Source organism: Acinonyx jubatus, chromosome C1, assembly GCF_027475565.1.
Source record: "Acinonyx jubatus isolate Ajub_Pintada_27869175 chromosome C1, VMU_Ajub_asm_v1.0, whole genome shotgun sequence".
In the NCBI taxonomy this organism is placed as follows: Eukaryota; Metazoa; Chordata; class Mammalia; order Carnivora; family Felidae; genus Acinonyx; species Acinonyx jubatus.
The window spans coordinates 174,406,395-174,425,385 of NC_069381.1; the positions used below are offsets into that span (position 1 = coordinate 174,406,395).

An 18,991-nucleotide genomic window follows, 5' to 3' on the forward strand; every position below is an offset into this window, starting at 1 on the left:
ACATTTATGCATATCTTCACAATGCATTTTATTTTATTTATTTATTTTTTAATTTTTTTTTAATGTCTATTTATTTCTGAGACAGAGCATGAGTGGGGGACGGACAGAGAGAGAGGGAGACACAGAATCCGAAGCAGGCTCCAGGCTCTGAGCTGTCAGCACAGAGCCCAACGCAGGGTTCGAACTCATAGACCGTGAGATCATGACCGGAGCCGAAGTCGGACGTTTAACAGACTGAGCCACCCAGGCACCCCTTCACAATGCATTTTAAAAGCTACACATATTTTAAGGCCGCCTTGGTGGCTCAGTCGGTTAAGCATCTGACTTCATGAAGCTTAGGTCAGGATCTCACCATTCATGAGTTCAACCCAGATTCGGGCTCTATGCTAACAGCTCAGAGCCTGCAGCCTGCTTCAGATTCTGTGTGTGTGTGTGTGTGTGTGTGTGTGTGTGTGTGTGCGTGCGTGTGCGTGTCTCTCTGCCCCTCCTCCACTGGCACGCTGTCTCTCTCTCTCTCTTTCAAAAATGAATAAACATTACAAAAATTTAAAAAAAATAAAAGCTACACATATTTTTATGGGTATATCTATATCAAAAGACATTTAAATTTGGAGAGGAAAAATATATTTCAAATTCCTATTAGCCCTGGACAGGATGTAGAAAGGAGGTGACTGGGATGGGGAACAAAGAGGACAAGAAGAACCTCCACTTTATCCATAATATTTAATTTTTAAAGAAAATATGGAAAAATACTCATAATTTTCCATTCTTGGTGCTAGATATATACCTTGCAGGTTTTTTTCTGGATTTTCTGTTGGAAAATAGCTGAAAGCTTGTCTACTTAATAGTGAATCATTATAATTATACTTATATAGAATTGTGTGTTAGTGTAACTGTATATATTTTATAGACACGTATTATATACCAATATGTCAAACATTGAGAATTTGTGCCCCTGATATGTACATTGCCCATGTGTTTACTCCTAAGTAGCATATATATAAATGACTAAAAGTGTATTTTCTATAAGTATCATGGCCTTAGGTCTTTCAAATGAGATCAGATGCAAATTTATACTATCTTATTGGGAATTAATATCAAACTGCCCAACAACCATGTTTTGGGTAGCAAGTACATTTCTTTATATACAAAAAGAAATTAAGGTACCGAAAAGACAAGTGAAATCCCAAAGACCATAAAGTTTATTGCAGGCAGTAAGCCCAAGTATGAGTGTTTGTACCAGCAGTTTAATTATTTTGAGTCATACAGTGCCCATTTACTGCCTTTTTTTGTGTGCAGTCAAAAATCTAAGTAATCTGACTAATTATATTTCTACTTCTCCATGGAAATATTTATCAGACTGCAATTATATAATTGTGTAGGATACTTTCAAGAGTGGATAAGAAAAGAAATTTTCTTAGAAGTTTACTACAAAGCATACCTCTCCAAAGCCTTTCCAACTGGAAGGAAGAATACTGCTCCGTTCTTATTGCTGAAGTAGTAAGCGTCTTTTCTTCACCTTTTCTCTGCTGAAAACAGCATCTCTGAATAGTAATCTGTAAGCAGACAAACAGTACTTTGTTAACTTTTCCTGAAAAAGATAATCCACAGATTGAAGCTCAGACATTTTCAAAAAGAGTAAATGTTATTACATTTGTCTAGGTACTGTATCTTTGAACCATGCTGCGGTGTTTTGAAGTTGACCACTGGGTACCGTGAGGAATCCTCATGGATGAAGTGTTGGCCATAGTCCTTGGCTGTGACTGTGGAATGTTGGCCAGACATTTCATTCCATTTAGAAGAATGAGAAAGAGAAGGGAGCAAATTGGTCTAGCCTTGGCTTCAGTCACCTTTTCAAGCCCTGGTAGAATTGTGGGGTAGTCTGGTAGCTATCCTGTTGCCTTTTGTTCTTCTTTTTGCCAGTCTACCTATACGGAGTGTGTATGTGTGCATGACCTAGGTTCAGATCTCACACTTACTGTATGTCTGACCTTGGTTAAGCAGCAATTTAGCTTTGTTAAGCCTTTTAGGTTCCTCATTTATAAAATGGGGTTAATAATTGTACTGCATAGCATTGTGATTAAGATTAAATGACATAATGGATAGCAATGCTAAGTGCTCAACTATAAACAGTAGGTCGTATTGTTACTGTTATTATTAATTGACTCCTTCAACAAGTATTTATTAAGCACATACTAGATGACAGAGACTTTCCTAGACCCTGGAGCTATATCAAGTGTGTAGTAAGATAAACACAGGCTCCTCATGGAAGGAACTAACATACGGTTGGGGTAGACAATAAGCAGTAAACAGATTATTATATTTCTGAGGATGATGAGTAATATATGGCAAAAATAACACAGGATGAGGGTTCACAGAGTGACTGAGTAGAGGAGACTGTTTTAGCTTGGGTGGGCTAGGAGAAGTGACCTTCTCTGAAGAAGTGACATTTGAGTAGAGTCCTGAATAGAAGCTACCCAGTGAAGATTTGGGGCACCGAGGAAGCCACAAGTGTGAATGGCCTAATGTGAGAGTGAGGACTAACGGGAAGTCAGCAAGGTGGACAGGGATCCTGAAGGGCCTTGAGGACCACATTAAAGGATAGCACGTGACACATCTAAGAGAAGTGGGAGCCATTGGCGAGTTTGAGGAAGTGGTGATATGAACAGATTTCTGCTTTTGTGTTTTTTAAAAATATCTATATGAGTGGTAAATTTATCATCATTATTTACCTTGTTCTACTTTAGAAGGGTCCCGATTTACTTCAGTCTCTGAGTTACAGAGAAATTATAGGTTGTTTTCTTCTTAAGTCATAAACTGGTAATCCATGCACTACCTTTGTTGATTTAATGCCTTCCACCAATCCAGATGAAGGTTTTGAGTTTTTGTGGGGTTTTCTTTTTCTTCTCTTTTTTTCTTTTCTTTTTTTTTTTTAGCAACTTCACAATTCAGAATAGCCATGCAATCTAGAGGATAAACAAAATATAAACATTAAACATTTAAAAATCTCCAACTTTAACAAAAATATAATTATAGGATGATACTACAAAAATAATAATAGCTGGTATGCTACCATTTGAGTGCTTATTATGGAAAAGTGCTTACGAAGGCATGTGCTAAATACTCTATGCCACACCCTCATTTAACTCTTTTAGTGGCCTTGTGAGTTAAGCATTGGTATGTCTATTTCAAATAAGAAAGGTTCAGAGTAGTTAAATAAGTTGCCAGTGGTGACACAGTTAGTAAACAGCAGAGGTAAGATTCAAACCCAAGCCATTCAGATCCCAAAGCTCATGATCTCAGCTACTTTATAGATTCATGGGCACAGACTTAGAGTGGCAAGTATTGCCCCTTTATGCAACCCAGTCTTACCTCTCAGTCTTCTTCTTTTCTGTTGTGGATGACCAGTGTCAGTACAATTTTTTCACCTGTTTCAAGCACCTTCCTTTATCTTCCTGGTAAGACCTCCATTCCTCTAAAATGCCCATTCTCTCAAATTATTCCTTTTACCCCCGATCAAATTCACATTTCTCTAGATTAGCTGCCTTTCAGTAGTGTGAGGATGAGAGTCATATAAAACTCACACTGAATATAAGTGGAAAAAACTAATGTTTCTCATGATGGCTGTGTATCATATAGAGTTAATTCACAATTAAATATTATGTTCACTCAAATGTTTTTTTAAAAGAAAGCTTTATTAAAGACCAGATCCTGTTCTAGGATACAATGTTGAACAAGATAGACACAGCACCTCTATCATGGGGGTTCACATAGTGTAGAAGACCATATAACAAACAAAAGTGTTGGGTGCTACAGAAATGTTAACTTAGGCACCTAAGACATTGGGAATGGGAAAAGAATAAAGCAAATAAAACTGAAAGTTCTTTTGGGCAGGATTTACTGTAGCTGGAGCAAGGGAGAAGTTATTTTGTGAGCTAGATACCACATAGGTGGTGGTGCCACCCGCCAAGGAAGGGAACCCAGGGAGGCGGGGAGAGGATACTGGAGTATGGACCTTGTGTGAAGCCTCTGAGACAGTGGAGATGCCCACTGTTGTATTTGTAAGTCTAGATCTTGGAAGAGAGGAGGAGGCTGGAGAGAGGTCTTTGGGGGAACACTGACTGGCATGTAAGTAGGACAACTAGCTCCATCCCATGATTTCAGTTTTCTGTAACCATCTTCCTTCTCTACTTCCCTTCAGCTAGTAGATCCATTTTGGGAAACCATTTACCGCAAATAAGGAACGTGTTACTATCAGTGTTACTTCTGGAAAGCAGTGCCTACCACAGAGCAGGACTATTGAAAAGAGGCAAACTCAGTGCTTCTAAGATGGGGATGAAAATTATATCCTAAAGTCAGAACCTGAAGTCTTGATGATTATTTCTCTAATGTTCTCTTGATGTTATTCACTCATAACTCAAGGCCTTCATCCTAGAGTGAGCCACTATTCACCCTTAGGAATGGTGGCCCCTGCATTTCCATGGGACTGGAGAAACATAGTACTGGAGGGAATATGATGCCCCAAATAGCCTAATGGCTTAGGTGTGATTTTTTGTGCTTAGGGCTTACTTGATAAGTGCAATTTAAACTAAGAAAGCAAACCAAGACCAGCAAACAAATCAATTACTATTTTTTAATACACATGCCTGAAGGTAAAATTATTTTTTATTGCCTTAACTGAGGAATGCCACTGATAACTGGAATATACTTTATTCCACAGATTCTTGTATCTTTTAGAGGGAACCATTTTATTCTCAGTTTCCTAATTAGACTACATTAGAAAATCATTATTTCCATTTCTAATTTCTAGATCACCAATAAAAATAAATGGAAATAATACTGTAGGCTTTACAATTTATACAGTTTTCATAAATATTTTTATTGTTATAGCCATTTGACAAAACAGTTAAGTTTTGTTATATTCATTTTACAGTGGCTTGATGAGAGCCGGATAACCTCCATTGGTGGAAAAGACATGTTGACTCCCTGGGGGCCTGGGGTGGAGCACCTGAGAACCTGCAGCCAGGGTTCATGGAGCCCCAGGGTAGGTTCCTAATTGTGTCAGAGAACATGGGTATTAAGAACAGAGAAGCCTGTTGCTATGGACTGAATTGTGTCCACCCTGAAATCCATGTGTTGAAGCCCTAACCCCGAGCGTGATGGTATTTGGAGATGGGGCCTTTGGGAGGTGACTAAGGTTATATGAAATCATGAGGGTGGGGCCTTCATGATGGGATTAGTACCCTTATAAGAAGAGACACTAGAGAGCTTGCTCTGGCTCTTTCTCTCCACCATGGCAGGACACAGTGAGAAGGTGGCCATCTGCAAGTCAGGAAGAGGGTTTTCAGCAGAATCCAACAGTGCTGGCACCCTGTTCTCAGATTTCCATGTTCCAGAACTGTTAGAAAATAGATTTCTCTTGTTTAAGCCACCCATTCTGTAGTATTTTGTTATGATAGCCTGAGGTGACTAAGACCTATGTCCTAACAGAGCAAGGAGAGCCTAAGAAGGATAGAGAGGGCTGGGATTCCCAAAGATTCTAAGAGTCAGAGGATACTGGAGTAGGAGTTATGTGTGGCTTAATATTGGGATGACTGTGAGAGTGAGTCAAGCAGTGGTAAACTTCTTTTTCTGCATGTGTACTCCATTCCTGGTGGCATTTACATTGGTTGGATGGGCAGATCCACCATGCATGACTAAGAAGGAACAGATTTGGTATGATTGCCCAAGGTCTGCCCTTCTGAATGGTGGGGTGGGGACTCAGCCCAGGTCTCTGGCTGGTAGATCCCATACTCTTTTCAGTGAATCAGATAATAATGTTGGCATCCATCAAAGTAGATGAAGACTAGTTTCATTATTACTTGATTACTACTCTTAACCAAGTTACTCTTAATTATGAATACTCTTTTGTTACTACTAAGTTATTACTATTAAGTTATTCTTAGTTCTATCAACAAGATTTTGTTAGAAATCTAGTATGTTTCAAATCCAAGTAGAATATCACAGCAAATTTTTGTGAAACAAGATTTTTAAGGTAGAATGGTCATTGTGTGTGTGTGTGTGTGTGTGTGTGTGTGTGTGTGCGCGTGCGCGCATGTGTGTAAAAGAGTACCCTTTCAATTTCTCTGTTTGCCTCCAATCCTCATTGTCAGGGTGGAGGAGGTCTGCTGACTATGGGAAGGGTGTAGGATTTGACAGCAGAAGATCTCAAGTTGAGTCTTGGTTCTGCGATTTGTTTAGTTTTGTGACTCTGGCAACTTGGTTCACCTTTCAGGGCCTTGATTTCTTCAGCTGCAAAATAGGATTCATGAGAACTCTTGCCCTTCCTATTTCAGAAGATTATTGGCAGGAACAAATGAGATAGTAAGTGGGAAAAATGCTAAAGAATTGGAGAACATTATAGAAATACTAGTATGAAGGGTTAGGCATGGTGAGGGGCCTGCAGTAAGCAGAGGTCTCAAGGCCACTGAGGTTGATGGTCTTTTTTCCTTAATGTCACAAAAAAGGGGGAAGAGGAGTGGGTTTGGACAGAATCTAATATTCAGTTACAGTTTCCTATTTTGAAAAAGAATGGAACAAAATTTCTAGTCATAAAAATATATTAATTGACAAGTTTGGGGCAGGAGTTTACTGAAATTGTATTTTTTTGTTCTTTCTTGAAAAACTCATAACCTAATTTTCACTTCAGGGAGAGTGTTTAGCATTGTGAGTTGGGATTACATTGAATTAAGTCTGAAAGCTAGTGAAAGTTCAAGAAAGAGAGAAAGAGAGGGAGATAGCTCAAATTCAGTGTTGGTAGGTAGAGTAGTTGACTCTTCACAGTGGGTTCTGTGGAGCTACTTTAGGGATCAAGGAAGGGAAAAGATCCGGGCAACTTTCAACCCCCTGGTGGGCTAAGCCCATCTCAGAGACCTCCCAGGTGGGTCTAGAGACCTGAAGTGTTGATGAACACAGCCTGAGTCGGTGGTTGGACCTACACAAGATGGAGACTCTTAGCCCCTGTCTTTGCTGTCTCCCTACAGTCCTGTTAGGGGTGTGTGTGTGTGTGGGGGGGTGCCCCTCCCTAATTTCTGTTCCTTACCCAGCCCAAGCCAGATAGTCAATTTCTGATTATTTGGTTTCAAAGTCTGTCTGCTTGGGGACAGAAATCCTGGCTCACCTTGTGTCCTGCCTTAGCATTGACACCTGAACTTTCTGGGGCTACCTCAGGAGAAATAGGTTTTTGACCCATTTTATCTCATAACAAAATTTTCCTCTTAACTTTTCTTTTTTGATCCAGGATATTGGGCAGCTGTTGACTGGCATTTGCTTTACTACTTTCCTCTTATGCCATTCCTCTTAATGATTCATCAAAGTTTAAAATGTTAACTGTCTTCTAAAGTCAACTCAAACATATATCCAACTTCCTTGATCCAAACGCATAGCTGTTACCATAGGCATAACCACACTAGCGTCACCAGGCCCTGTCGCTACTGGTCCAATCCACAGGCGTTTCTTCAGGCCCTTGTCTAAGTCTGACTTCATGTAGGAACCCTGGAGTAGGAACACAGCACATTGTTGTTATCTACCAAAAGAGCCAAAGGGCAAGGGAGCAGGGACCTTGACTTTCACTGGCTAATGGATTTTGAGGCCCCCATTCTGCCTGTCTGGACCTCTATTTCCTTGTCTTTATAAGACGGTTGGACTTAATGGCTGTGGCTTCTTTGAGTTCTGACTCTAATGATCTAACTTTCTACTGTGGTTGGTTTTAGTATGTGAAAAACCACACATCAGACCTCACTGCTCCCTGCCCACCCCTGCAAGGACTCAGACTCTGAATGGGTTTTGCTGAGAAATCAGAAATGTGCACACTGCCATTCATGCAAATTCATCCAGGCGATGCCATGACAACAGACTGTCTGGTCAGAGATGGGCAATGTGATTTATGATAGTGGATCTGTATAGAGGATTTTCTTTCTGGAAGGCCAGTAGATTTGAATGGAAGTTAGAACTATAAAACTTGGACATTTATCCATGTACTGGCTCAGAATTTGTAAAACACTTGGCTGCCCTTGCTGAGATGTTTGCATTTTATTTTATTTGCATTTTGTTTAATGCTAGTGAAGGCAGTTATGACCATTCCTGAGAAAAGTCTACTGCCAGTATGTCTGTGCCCTGGATGACATCACTTCAGACAAGGTGTGGCCTAGGCCCCACCATGCTGCCTGTTGTAAAAACGTATTAATTAGCTCTGTTTGTCAAAGCCTTTCACTCTACATCAACCACTGGAAAAGTAAATAGCAGTCCCCTAGATAACATAAATGAATAAATATAGTTGGATTGGGTTGTACAAACTGCTAACAATTCTTTTCTAAGGGTGCAGCCTCATGCTACTTCAGAAGCCCAGGGCAGCTACCACTGGCATCATACATTTTATTTGTGATCCACGGAATAAATAGCTCTTGAGTAAAACACGGCATTCTTTACTAAATTTTGTTGGAATTCTAAGTAACCTTGGAGATCATTTTTGTGGCCTGAATTGTGTCCCCTCCCCCAAATTCATATACTGAACTCCTAACCTCTAATACCTCAGAATGTGACTGCATTTGGAGACAGGGTCTTTAAAGAGGTAGTTGAGGGGCACCTGGGTGGCTCAGTCAGTTAAGCGTCTGACTTTGACTTGGGTTATGATCATGTGGTTTGTGGGTTTGAGCCCCATGTTGGGCTCTCTGCTGTCAGCGTGGGGCCTGCTTTGGATCCTCTGTCCCCTCGCTCTCTGCCTTCCCACACTTGGGCTGTCTCTCTCATTCTCAAAAATAAACATTTAAAAAAATTTAAAGGGTAGTTGAAATGAAGTCGTTAGCGTAGACCAGTGTCTAATATAATGGGTGTCCTTATGAGAAAAGGAGATTGGGACACAGGCACACATTGAAGAAAGACCATGTGAGGACACAAGGAGAAGACAGCCATCTACAAGCCAAGGAAAGAGGCCTTAGAAGAAACTAATACTGCTGATACCTCGATCTTAGATTTCTAGCCTCCAGAATTGTGAGAAAATCAATTCTGTTGTTTAAGTCACCCAGTCTGAGGTATTCGTTATGGTAGAGCTAGCAAACTAATACCATCACATACGCTTAGCTTGAGCCCAGTTTAGATTTCTTTCCCCCTACTCCTCGGCAGATGGTTAGTCTTTGGCCACTTCTAGTGATGTGGAACTTGCTACCTCACAAGGTAGCTAAGATCTTGTCTCACTTAGGACTCTTTCACTTGAGGAAGCAGAAAACCTTACTCAAAGGGGCTTAAGGAAAACAAGGAATGTATTGTCCAACTGCAAAGTCTAGCAGATACCTGTAGGGGTAGCTTTAATCGGAGCTCATATGATGCAGTCAGAACCTGGGTTTCTTCGTCTACCAGCTCTGCCTTCTACTGGGTAGGCTTCCTATGCCTATGCTGAAGTCCCAGGCCAGTCCAGGATCAGATCCAGCTGAAAAGAGAGAATGCTTTATTTTCTTAGTTTCTGCTTAGCAGCTAAAACAATTTCTATTGTACTGACTGCTCACAGGTCTGACTTAGGGTTAACATAGCCCCTTCCCTCCTCAGCAGAAAAGGCCTTTATGAATGTCCCTCATACAGCTTTGTCTCTCCAGTTCTCTCATGGATTTTCCACAGGGCATCTTATCCCAGACTCCCCACTATTCTTTCCCCTCCTTATTCTGGCTCCTTTCTTTTTTTGCCAGTGATCCCTTTAATTGTTCCCACTTCCTCCTGTGGTTTGGCCAAAGTCAAGAACAGTGAGACTATTATCTCCTTTTGGTTTGGTCATGATACTCCTTCAGCCTGAATTTTGATGAACTTGTTTAACTCCCTCAAATTTAGCTTAGGGTCAACTAAAACTCTTGAGGCCTATTTCAAATTAATTGCTATACTAAATGTCAATGATTCTTGTTTGGAAATGATAGAATTTGTATTTTATATATACCTCAGGTCATCTCATGGAAAATTTTTAAACAAAAACTTATATGGGGTGTGTGTGCGTGTGTGTGTGTGTGTGTGTGTGTGTGTGTGTGTGTGTGTGTGTTTGGTCATCTAACTTTTACCCAAATGGAAACTAGAACAAAACAGCATATTGTGTCTTCCAAGTAGTTGGGTTCCATTAATTAAGGTTCTGTTTTGTTTTGAACATCCTTATTTTTCTACCTAAGATACACACAACCTTAAGAAAAAGTAGACAGATAAACTAAAGGGACAATAGAGAGGAGTAAATATGGCCAGGAACCAGCACAGTGAGCCAGCTGATGATTGCCATAATTATACTCTTAGCTTGTCAATCACTGAGAGAGGAAATATTTGAAGGCAGCTAAATAAAGAATGACTTAACACCAACAGAGGCTCAGACTTCACTTTTTCTAGCAGAAAAAAAAAAGGAAGTATTGGTAGCTGTACAAACCATAGGTAAATGAATAGTCTTTTTCCTTCAATCACTCTTCGGACATACAATATGGTTCTTATGCTCTGTTCTACAAGGATGGGTCCGTAGCCAGCTACGCCTGTTTAATGAAAGGAGCTTGGTGACTTGGTGTCTCTATTGATGATCCCCTTGGCTGTGCTGTGTTTGGTACGGGAGCGCCACTGATTCTTTGAGCTTTGTGGCATGTATGCTCTTAGTCCTCTAGTGAGATGGGCCTGTGGGTACCCAAGAACCCTGTTATCTGCTAGTGCACATGTGTTGAAGATTCACTGCATGATGCTTCAGGACGCCCTCAGATAAGCAAACAACAGACAGCTGTTCATTGAACTATTGCTTGTTCACAGAAATGACTTATTATCTTCAACCATAGCCTATTAACATTAATCACAAATGGTGACAAATATGGACATCCATTTTTTTAATCATCCTAGTTCCAGGTTTTTTTTTATAAATCAAATAATTCTTTCACATACCTGTCTCTTATATACACACACACATAAAATTATAAGCATAATATATTTCATAGTTCATATCTTGTTCATCACCATATCCCTGGCACTTAGCACAGTGTGTTCAGTAAATATTTGTTGAGTGATGTTCTATTTAAAGTATTTATATTTTCCCTCTAGTTATTGAATATTTATTGAGTGCCTACTGTGTGCCAAGCACTGGGGATAAAACCTAGCCAATATTACATGAAATTGATCTCACCCCGCATGAAGCATACAGCCAGGTTGTTGACACACAGGTACAACTGAGATAAGGATTATGAGGAGAGGCACATGATAACAGCTGTGATCACATATAAAGGAATTGAGTGAGATCGGAAGGAAGGGTAGGACATCAGGTCATACTGAGGGATAGGTTGGGACAGTAGCCCAGTGGGTCCATTTGGCATTTGTGTGGCTGGAGGACAGAGAGCTAAGCAGAACATTGTACCAGATAGGCTGCAGAGAAACATGTTTTATAATAGAATCTTGTTTCTATCAGCTGCTTTGTTTCAAAGGTTCCCATTGTGTCACATACATTTTCTGATGATCCAAGTGGTCCTTGAAGTAAATAAGCACTTTCCTGAAGTCTCTAGAGAGAGACTGCCATTTCCTTTGTCCAGGAAGAATACAATAATGGTGATGCTGATTATTTTATGTCCTTTTCTTAACTATTTGTGTCTATATGGTTTACTTACACTCAATCTCACAACAAATTCAAAAGATAGCAATAATATTGAATAGTAGCTAGGATATCATATTGTTTTCATAATTTTTTAAAAGTTTATTTTAATTACTTTGGGAGACAGAGAACGGGAGGGGCAGAGAGAGAGAGAGAGAGAGAGAGAGAGAGAGAGAGAGAATCCCAAGCAGACTCCACACTGTCAGTGCAGAGCCCAATGTGGGACTTGAACCCACAAACTATGAAATCATGATCCTAGCTGAAGTCGAGTTGAATGCTTAACCAACTGAGACACCCAGGAGCCCAAAAAAGTACTAGTTTTATTATAAAATAACCACCAATTTGTCCTTCCAATACTGTGAATTGTTGTTGTATAAGAAATTATAATGTCATAAACACTTTTTTTCTCCTGTTATATTTTGCTCAAATACAGAATCAAGGAGCAGGGGCACTTTGTCAAGGTGACACCTGTCACACGTTTGACAAGTGATTTGGGTTTTCCATGGTGTAGTTGTTTTCTGCTAAAGCATTTGCTTCCTACCAATCGTGCCCATCCTCTTTATAGAGAAGTTCACTTATATCAACCACCTATTCTAAAATTGCCTTTATTTCTTGCCTAATTTTATACTTACTGACTTCCTGTTGTGAAATAGGAAAGCGATGAGGTTGTCTCTGAGCTTCTTCATTATAGATGCTCATTAGGTATCTGTATCTCAGTGAGAAGCATTTTTCACCCTATTCTTCTGTACTTCCAGACCTCATAGTGCTCAGGAATATTCTAGGACTCTGAACATGTGCTTTATATTCAGTATAAAGAATTTGACCATCCAGAAGATGATCTAGTAAAACATTTTTAATTTCTTTTTATTCCAAATCCTTAATTTCATAGGTGTGCATGAATTCATTTGCTAGGGCTGCCACAATAAAGCACCACAGATTGGATGGCTTAAACAACTAGAAATTTATTTCCTGAACAGTCCTGGAAGCTAAAAGTCCAAGATCAAGATGTCAGCAGGTTTTATTTCTTCCGAGGAACTCTCCACTGTCTTCATCCCAGCCTTCTCTCTGAGCCTGTCTCTGACCTGTTCTGTTCTCTTCTTATCAGGACACCAGTCATACTGGATTAGGACCCACCCATGCGACATCATTTAAATGTCGTATTTAATGATATGTATTTAATGATACATATACGTATTTAAAGGCCCTATCTCCTTATATAGTCACACTCCAAGGTACTGAGGGTTAGGACCTGGGACTTCAACATATGAAATTCAGGGGACACAATTCAGCCCATAACAGTGATGAAATGTCAGTTTAAAATTTTTTTTAATGTGTATTTATTTTTGAGAAGCGGAGGAGGGGCAGAGAGAGAGGGAGCTACAGAATCCAAAGCAGGCTCCAGGCTCCAAGCTGTCAGCACAGAGCCCGATGTGGGGCTCGAACCCACGAACCGTGGGATCACGACCTGAGCCAAAGTTGGACATGTAACCGACTGAGCCACCCAGGTGCCCCTGCCTGTTATTAATCTTAAAGTTGAGTGTCTGACTTCAGCAGGGATAATAACATCTACTCTGCAGGCTTGTTATAATTACAACACAGTGAATCACCCAAAATAAGCACTCAATAAATTGTAGCATTATTATTATTGTTGTTAGTAGTAGTAGTAGTAGTAGTAGTAATTATTTTAAAGAAAAGCATCCAAGTACCCTCTTGTTTTCTGACAGTACCTTTATTCCAGAATTCCAAAAGAGAGAGGAACACTATCATTTCGTCCTCATCAACCATTCTGGGGTAGCCAGTGCTTCAAGAAATCAGCAAGAGTAAAATTGTGAATTGTGAGCAGAAAGGCAGCATTTTGACCCATGAAAAGGGAAAAGAATTAGATATGTATTTATTGAATAGTCACTGAAAAGTATTTCAGCAACCTAAGAATCTCTTTAATACATGAAAGGGATATTTAAACTGACATATCACTGGGAAGCTGTGTGGCATGACCTAGACCAGTGGTTCTTTACCCTGGCTTAGTATCTGAATAAACTGGGGAGGTTTCTAAAGCATAGTGCGTGGGTTCCAGCCAGAGAGATCTTTATTGAGACTAGCATGGGCCTTGACATCTGTCGTTTTTAATAGTTACCTGAGTAAATCTGATGTATAGCCAAGAACTAATGAGCTAGATCAGGGCTTAGCAGGCTTCAGCGCTTGGGCCAAATCTGGCCTGCTGCCTGTTTCTGTATGGCCCAGAACTAAAGGTGGTTTCTGTATTTTTAAGTGGTTGAAAAAAGTCAAAGAAGAATAATATTTTGTGATGCATAAAAACTACAGTTGACCTTTGAACAACATGGGTTTGAACTGTACAGGTCCTCTTATACACAGAATTTTTCAATAAATATAGTATGGTACTGCAAATGTATTTTCCTTATGTTTTCCTTAGTAACATTTCCTTTATCTTATTATTAGAATATAGTATATAATACATATAACATATAAAATACATTGACTGTTTATGTTATTGGTAAGGCTTCCAGTCAATAGTAGGCTATTGGTAGTTAAGTTTTAGGGGAATCAAAAGTTATATGTGAATTTCCTACTATGCAGGGGGTTGGCACCTCTAATCCCTGCATTGTTTAGAGGTCAGCTGTCTATGAAATTTAAATTTCACTGTTCATAATTCAAATCTTACTGGAATACAGCCATCCATGCTCCCTCATGGACATATTGTCTATGCTGCTTTCACACTACAGTGGCAAGGTTGAGTAGTGGCAACAGACCTACAAAGCCTAAACTATTTATGTATGGCCCTTTACAGAAAATGTTTACTGACCCCTGAGGCTATGTCAAGGTCATCAACAGAGTTAGATTAGAACTTAAAAAGGAGACATGGGTTGTGTCATTTGTATGTTTGTGTGATGTATTTTGCATTTTAATTTCCTGTGGGCTTTTTGTTGTTGTTTCCCAGCAGAAGGACCCTTGTTGATGGATCTGTATAGCAAGTTTCTTCAGGAAATTTTTATCAAACAGGATCTAAACATATGCTTTTTTCCTCAAAACATTCAAGTACAAAGAACATAATGTCCACAGAATATGATAACCCAGACCTTTTCAACACTGAAGATCTCCTAAATCTCTTTTAATATCTATTTCCTATCCCATCCCTGCCCCTCAACCATTTTTGTCTTTCTTCCCATCCTTCTGTTCCCTATTTGTGGTTAATATCAGCTGGATGCCTCAAAGCATTTCCTTTCCTTGATCCAGTGTTGGGAAAAGAGAACAATGTTTATTTGATGATTTTAATATAAAAATATAGTTGAGCAAGATGAGGAAAATACCACTGACTGTTATATCGGCTTATTTCTTTTACCTTTGAATTTTCATTCACTTGAATTAAGAAAAAAAAAGCATTAAGATTAGAAAATTAAAGAAAATGGAAAACAAGTTAGAAAGAGAAATCCTTAGGGGTGCCTGGGTGGCTCAGTCAGTTAAGCATCTGACTCTTGATTTCAGCTCAGGTCATGATCTCATGGTTTGTGAGATCAAGCCCCACATGGTGCTCTGTACTAACAGCACAGAGTCTGCTTGGGATTCTCTCTCTCTCCCTCTGTCTCTGCCCCTCCTCCACTTGTGTGTGCTCATTTGTTCTCTCTCTCTCTCTCAAAATCAATAACTAAACTTCAAAAAAAAAAAAGATTAAATAAAAAAAAAGAGAAATCTCTACCATCAGGCTGTGTTTTATACAAAGAAACAACCACCGTTTACTTCCAAACCAGCTCATCCAGTTCAGAAAGACAGAGAATGTAACATACCACTTAAGGCCTTTAATTATTTTGTTTTCCTCACAATTTTGGTGGTGGTACTTATGAGGGGAGAAAGTGATGTTGATATATATTTATTAGTTTGGTAAGCATATGATATCATGGATTTATTTGTAAATAATGAAGATGTGTCAATTGAACTGACAGAAAAAAGTATTTGATCTCCAAATTGTTTATTATTCATCATCGGATGATAGTTTTCGATGACCTTGAGAGTCTCCTTATAAAACTTGGTGTCTTCGATATTGCATGTGAGACCAAGTTCATATTCATGTTCTCATTTTTATCCTGTCCTTCCCCCATCAGAGTAAAGTAGCTATAATCCCAGCATGTTTACCCTACAGCCACCTGGAAGGAAGCCAGTAATGTCATTAGACATGGCAGTGTGCCCAGGCTATCTTAAAAAAGCATCAGCTCTGCTCCTAATTAAGTTTCAGGAAGGGTGATGGTCACTTTTATATTAACAGGTGTTTTTGAAAAGGCTAACGGCAGATACGTTAGAAGCAGCCTTCTTTCTCCTAAGAGTTCCTGGTTAACTTGAATTGTCTTTTAGCTTGCCCACTCCTAAGTTTGAACACTGCTGGATGATGGATGGTTTGGGCAGGGGAAGACATAGGTAATATTTGCATGCTTTATGCCTCATTCCAGGGCCTCATCTTCTTCTCCCCAACCCCCCCCCCTTTTTTTTAGGGTTCTGTACATTGGCCTGGCTTGCAATACGGCTCGCTATATTTATATTTCCTACCTGGAAAATGCCTGGACTGTTCTCCCCATGGAAGTTCTTCAAGGTAAGTTAACAGCTGGAATTAGAATTATTTTTCTACCTGACTGAGCTATGACTGTGTAAAAGTTGAGTGGCCTTCAGCATGTGACTCTGTGAAGGAAGGGCAGTCCTACTGTTTTATAGGATTTTGAAATGGTTGTTAAGGAAGAGGTGACATCAGGGGAGTTGGCTCTTCAGTTACTCTGAGTGTTCTGTGTTTGTTGAGCCAAACAAAGCTGGATTTGTCCCACACCCTTGTGATTAAACAAAGAAAAAGGAACTCTGGAATAAACTGTTATGTACAATTGTTACGCATGCACATCCAAAGGTAGTTTTAAGTATAAAAGGATTTATCTTTTAAAGGCTTTGGTATTTTGGTGTTTGTAGGTTAACTGTAGATACTGGAAAAGGTTGTCATAATTATTTTATTTCTTCAGTTACTTTGATCACATCTAGTGATTTACAACTAAAGCTTTACAGTCAAGCTATTATTTTCCCATGAACTTTTAAAAGCTTTGCTCAAATGTGAGTTCTTCTCTTTGCTTCATTGGACTGTTTCCCTTCAACATATAACTTCGAAAAAAAATTTTTAGGAGGCTCTGGCCATATGCCTTAGGAGCAATGAAAACTTGGATTTCTATACAAAGTTCATTGACATATTCGCTCATATAATCTAGACTGTGTATTGAAAACCCTTGTTAGCTGCTTGGCTGAGCCATTTGGTGGTTGGCATTATGATTAAAATAAAGGTTCAGGACAAGATGATTGGAGTTGAGGTCTTCTGGGACATCCCAGGCTCCTAAATCATTAATTGTACTAGATAGTATGTGATTATACACAATTTCATTAGCTTTAGAGACCGCCATTATTATTTTCCAACACTGAGGATACAAATATAGCACAATCAACATAACTTCTCATCATGATCTGTAAGATGAAACAAAATGTATAAAATGCAAACACCAAATCCCATTGTGGCATTGAAAAAAAACTATCCTTATTGAAAGGAAACATAATTTATATTCACATTATAATAAAATTAAAATATATACATAATCTAAAGGTCTTTAGACCTTTAGGCTTTTCTCAGGTCTGGTGCAATAGTATAATTGATGAAAGGGGATTTTATTTGTAATAGGAAATGGAAATTTGGTCTTATAAGAAATTATTGTTCATAATAATTAGAACTCTGAAAGAGTCTTTTTTTTTTTTAATGTTTATTTTTGAGGGGGGGGGGTGGCTGCAGAGAGAGAGAGGGAGACACAGAATCCAAAGCAGGCTCCAGGCTCTGAGCTATCAGCACAGAGCCCAACAAGGGGCTCGAACTCACGAACCATGAGATCATGAGCTAAGCCGAAGTCAGATGCTTAACCAACTTAGCCACACAGGTGCTCCTCTGAAAGTCTTGAGGCAGAGCACATACCTCAGCATTGTGTCATTTAAGAATAACAAAGCACTAAATATGGACTGCAGGAAAGACTTGTGTAATAACATGGCAAATGCAACACAGTTCTTTGATATCCCATTTTTAGTCCTATTGTATGAGGCAGGATTCTTGCCTCTTTATTAATTGGTATGCCACAGTGTGCAGACTCTACATTAAAAAGCTAACTGGTATGCCCGTAGAAAACAAAGCATATTGTAATAATATATGCATATATCTTTCTTTCTCCTTTTAATTTGATATGAATTAAATGACATAAGTGACTCAAGAAAAGAGAGAAAAGAAGCTTTTTAATTAACTGGTTAAAGGAACAAAAGAGGAATTTTATAAAAGGGAAAAAATAAATGTTATGAATCAAAAAACTTTTTTCCTATTAATTTATCAAAGGTATATTAAATAACTACAAGAGTCAGGTAGCATGCTGGGAATGTAATAAAGGTAATAAAATGTAATAAAAAATAATATATTAACTAGGGCCCCAAGGTCTCCCCATCTGTTCTGGAAGCTGGATATGTAAACACATAATTACTACAGCATGTTAGATGGAATCAGAAAAATGTACCAGGTAACAGAGAAGCTCCTTGGAAGGAGCAGGGAGTGGAATGATAAAGATATTATTTAAAGATTTCCCAAGGAAATCACTTATGAGCTGGAGTTTGAAGGGTGCATAGGAATCCACTCTGGCATAGAGAAAATGCCACAGAGCCATGTGCCAGAGCTAAGACATGGAAAGCAGAATGGCAACTTCAGGGAAACTAAGTGTATGCCATGGCTAGAGCTTGATGGGTTTATCATCATCATCCCAAGCTGCCAACCCAGGACATATTTACATAATACTATGGATACCTCAGAGTGGTTATCCCAGGATTTAGGGAGCTGGCCATGTTTGAATCCAAACAGGAATTCTGCTTCCCATGGCAGGCTATAGTTTATACCTCTGTCGTTCATTTTATTTTCCCCTGTGCTCTTAGAAATCTAGTTCCTGATCTGAAGCAAGTGAAAGGGGGATCTGTAAATACCTAGAGTCACTTTGTCTCACAGAGGGCTCTGTGACCACTTCTAAGAGTTCTTTGTGTCTAAGACTGGAGGAGACCGTTTGATACCCTAGCAGAAGTGAGTGCTGAGTGTGTTTTGGTTGTACAATGGAAACAAAATCCCTTGCCTTTGTTAGACCCGTGCGCTCCCCACAGAAAATAGTGGATCACCCACGTGGAATAAATCCGGCATCACAGAAATGCACTTCTGACTGAAGAGGTTTGTTTTGCCAGTCTGGATTCTTCCACCTTTACAGGTGTCGTCCAAGTGCTTTCAAGTCTTTGTGCTTAAGGCAGCTCTACTTAGGATGTAGGAGAGACAAG

General features: G+C 39.3%; 2 protein-coding genes across 8 annotated transcripts in view; one reads left to right on the forward strand and one right to left on the reverse strand.

The window, feature by feature from the left end:
• Positions 1-18,991, reverse strand: part of NEMP2 (nuclear envelope integral membrane protein 2) — a 267,634-nt gene that overhangs the window by 100,101 nt on the left and 148,542 nt on the right. Inside the window, exons 9-10 of one of the 5 annotated variants that reach the window (XR_008295489.1) lie at positions 2,733-2,966; positions 1,442-1,556 (exon numbers count right to left, since the gene is read on the reverse strand). Coding sequence is in view for 2 of the 5 variants with exons in the window: in XM_053215445.1 (XP_053071420.1) it covers positions 2,942-2,966 (25 nt within the window). In the remaining 3 variants the exon portion in view is untranslated. The other 4 variants (XR_008295490.1, XM_053215445.1, XM_053215446.1 and 1 more) reach the window with 4 other exon arrangements.
• MFSD6 (major facilitator superfamily domain containing 6) overlaps positions 1-18,991 on the forward strand; it is a 77,144-nt gene that overhangs the window by 35,121 nt on the left and 23,032 nt on the right. For all 3 annotated transcript variants that reach the window (XM_027054569.2, XM_027054581.2, XM_053215437.1), the window contains exon 3: positions 16,117-16,214. In XM_027054569.2, the coding sequence (XP_026910370.1) occupies positions 16,117-16,214 (98 nt within the window). The remainder of the gene's footprint in view (positions 1-16,116; positions 16,215-18,991) is intronic.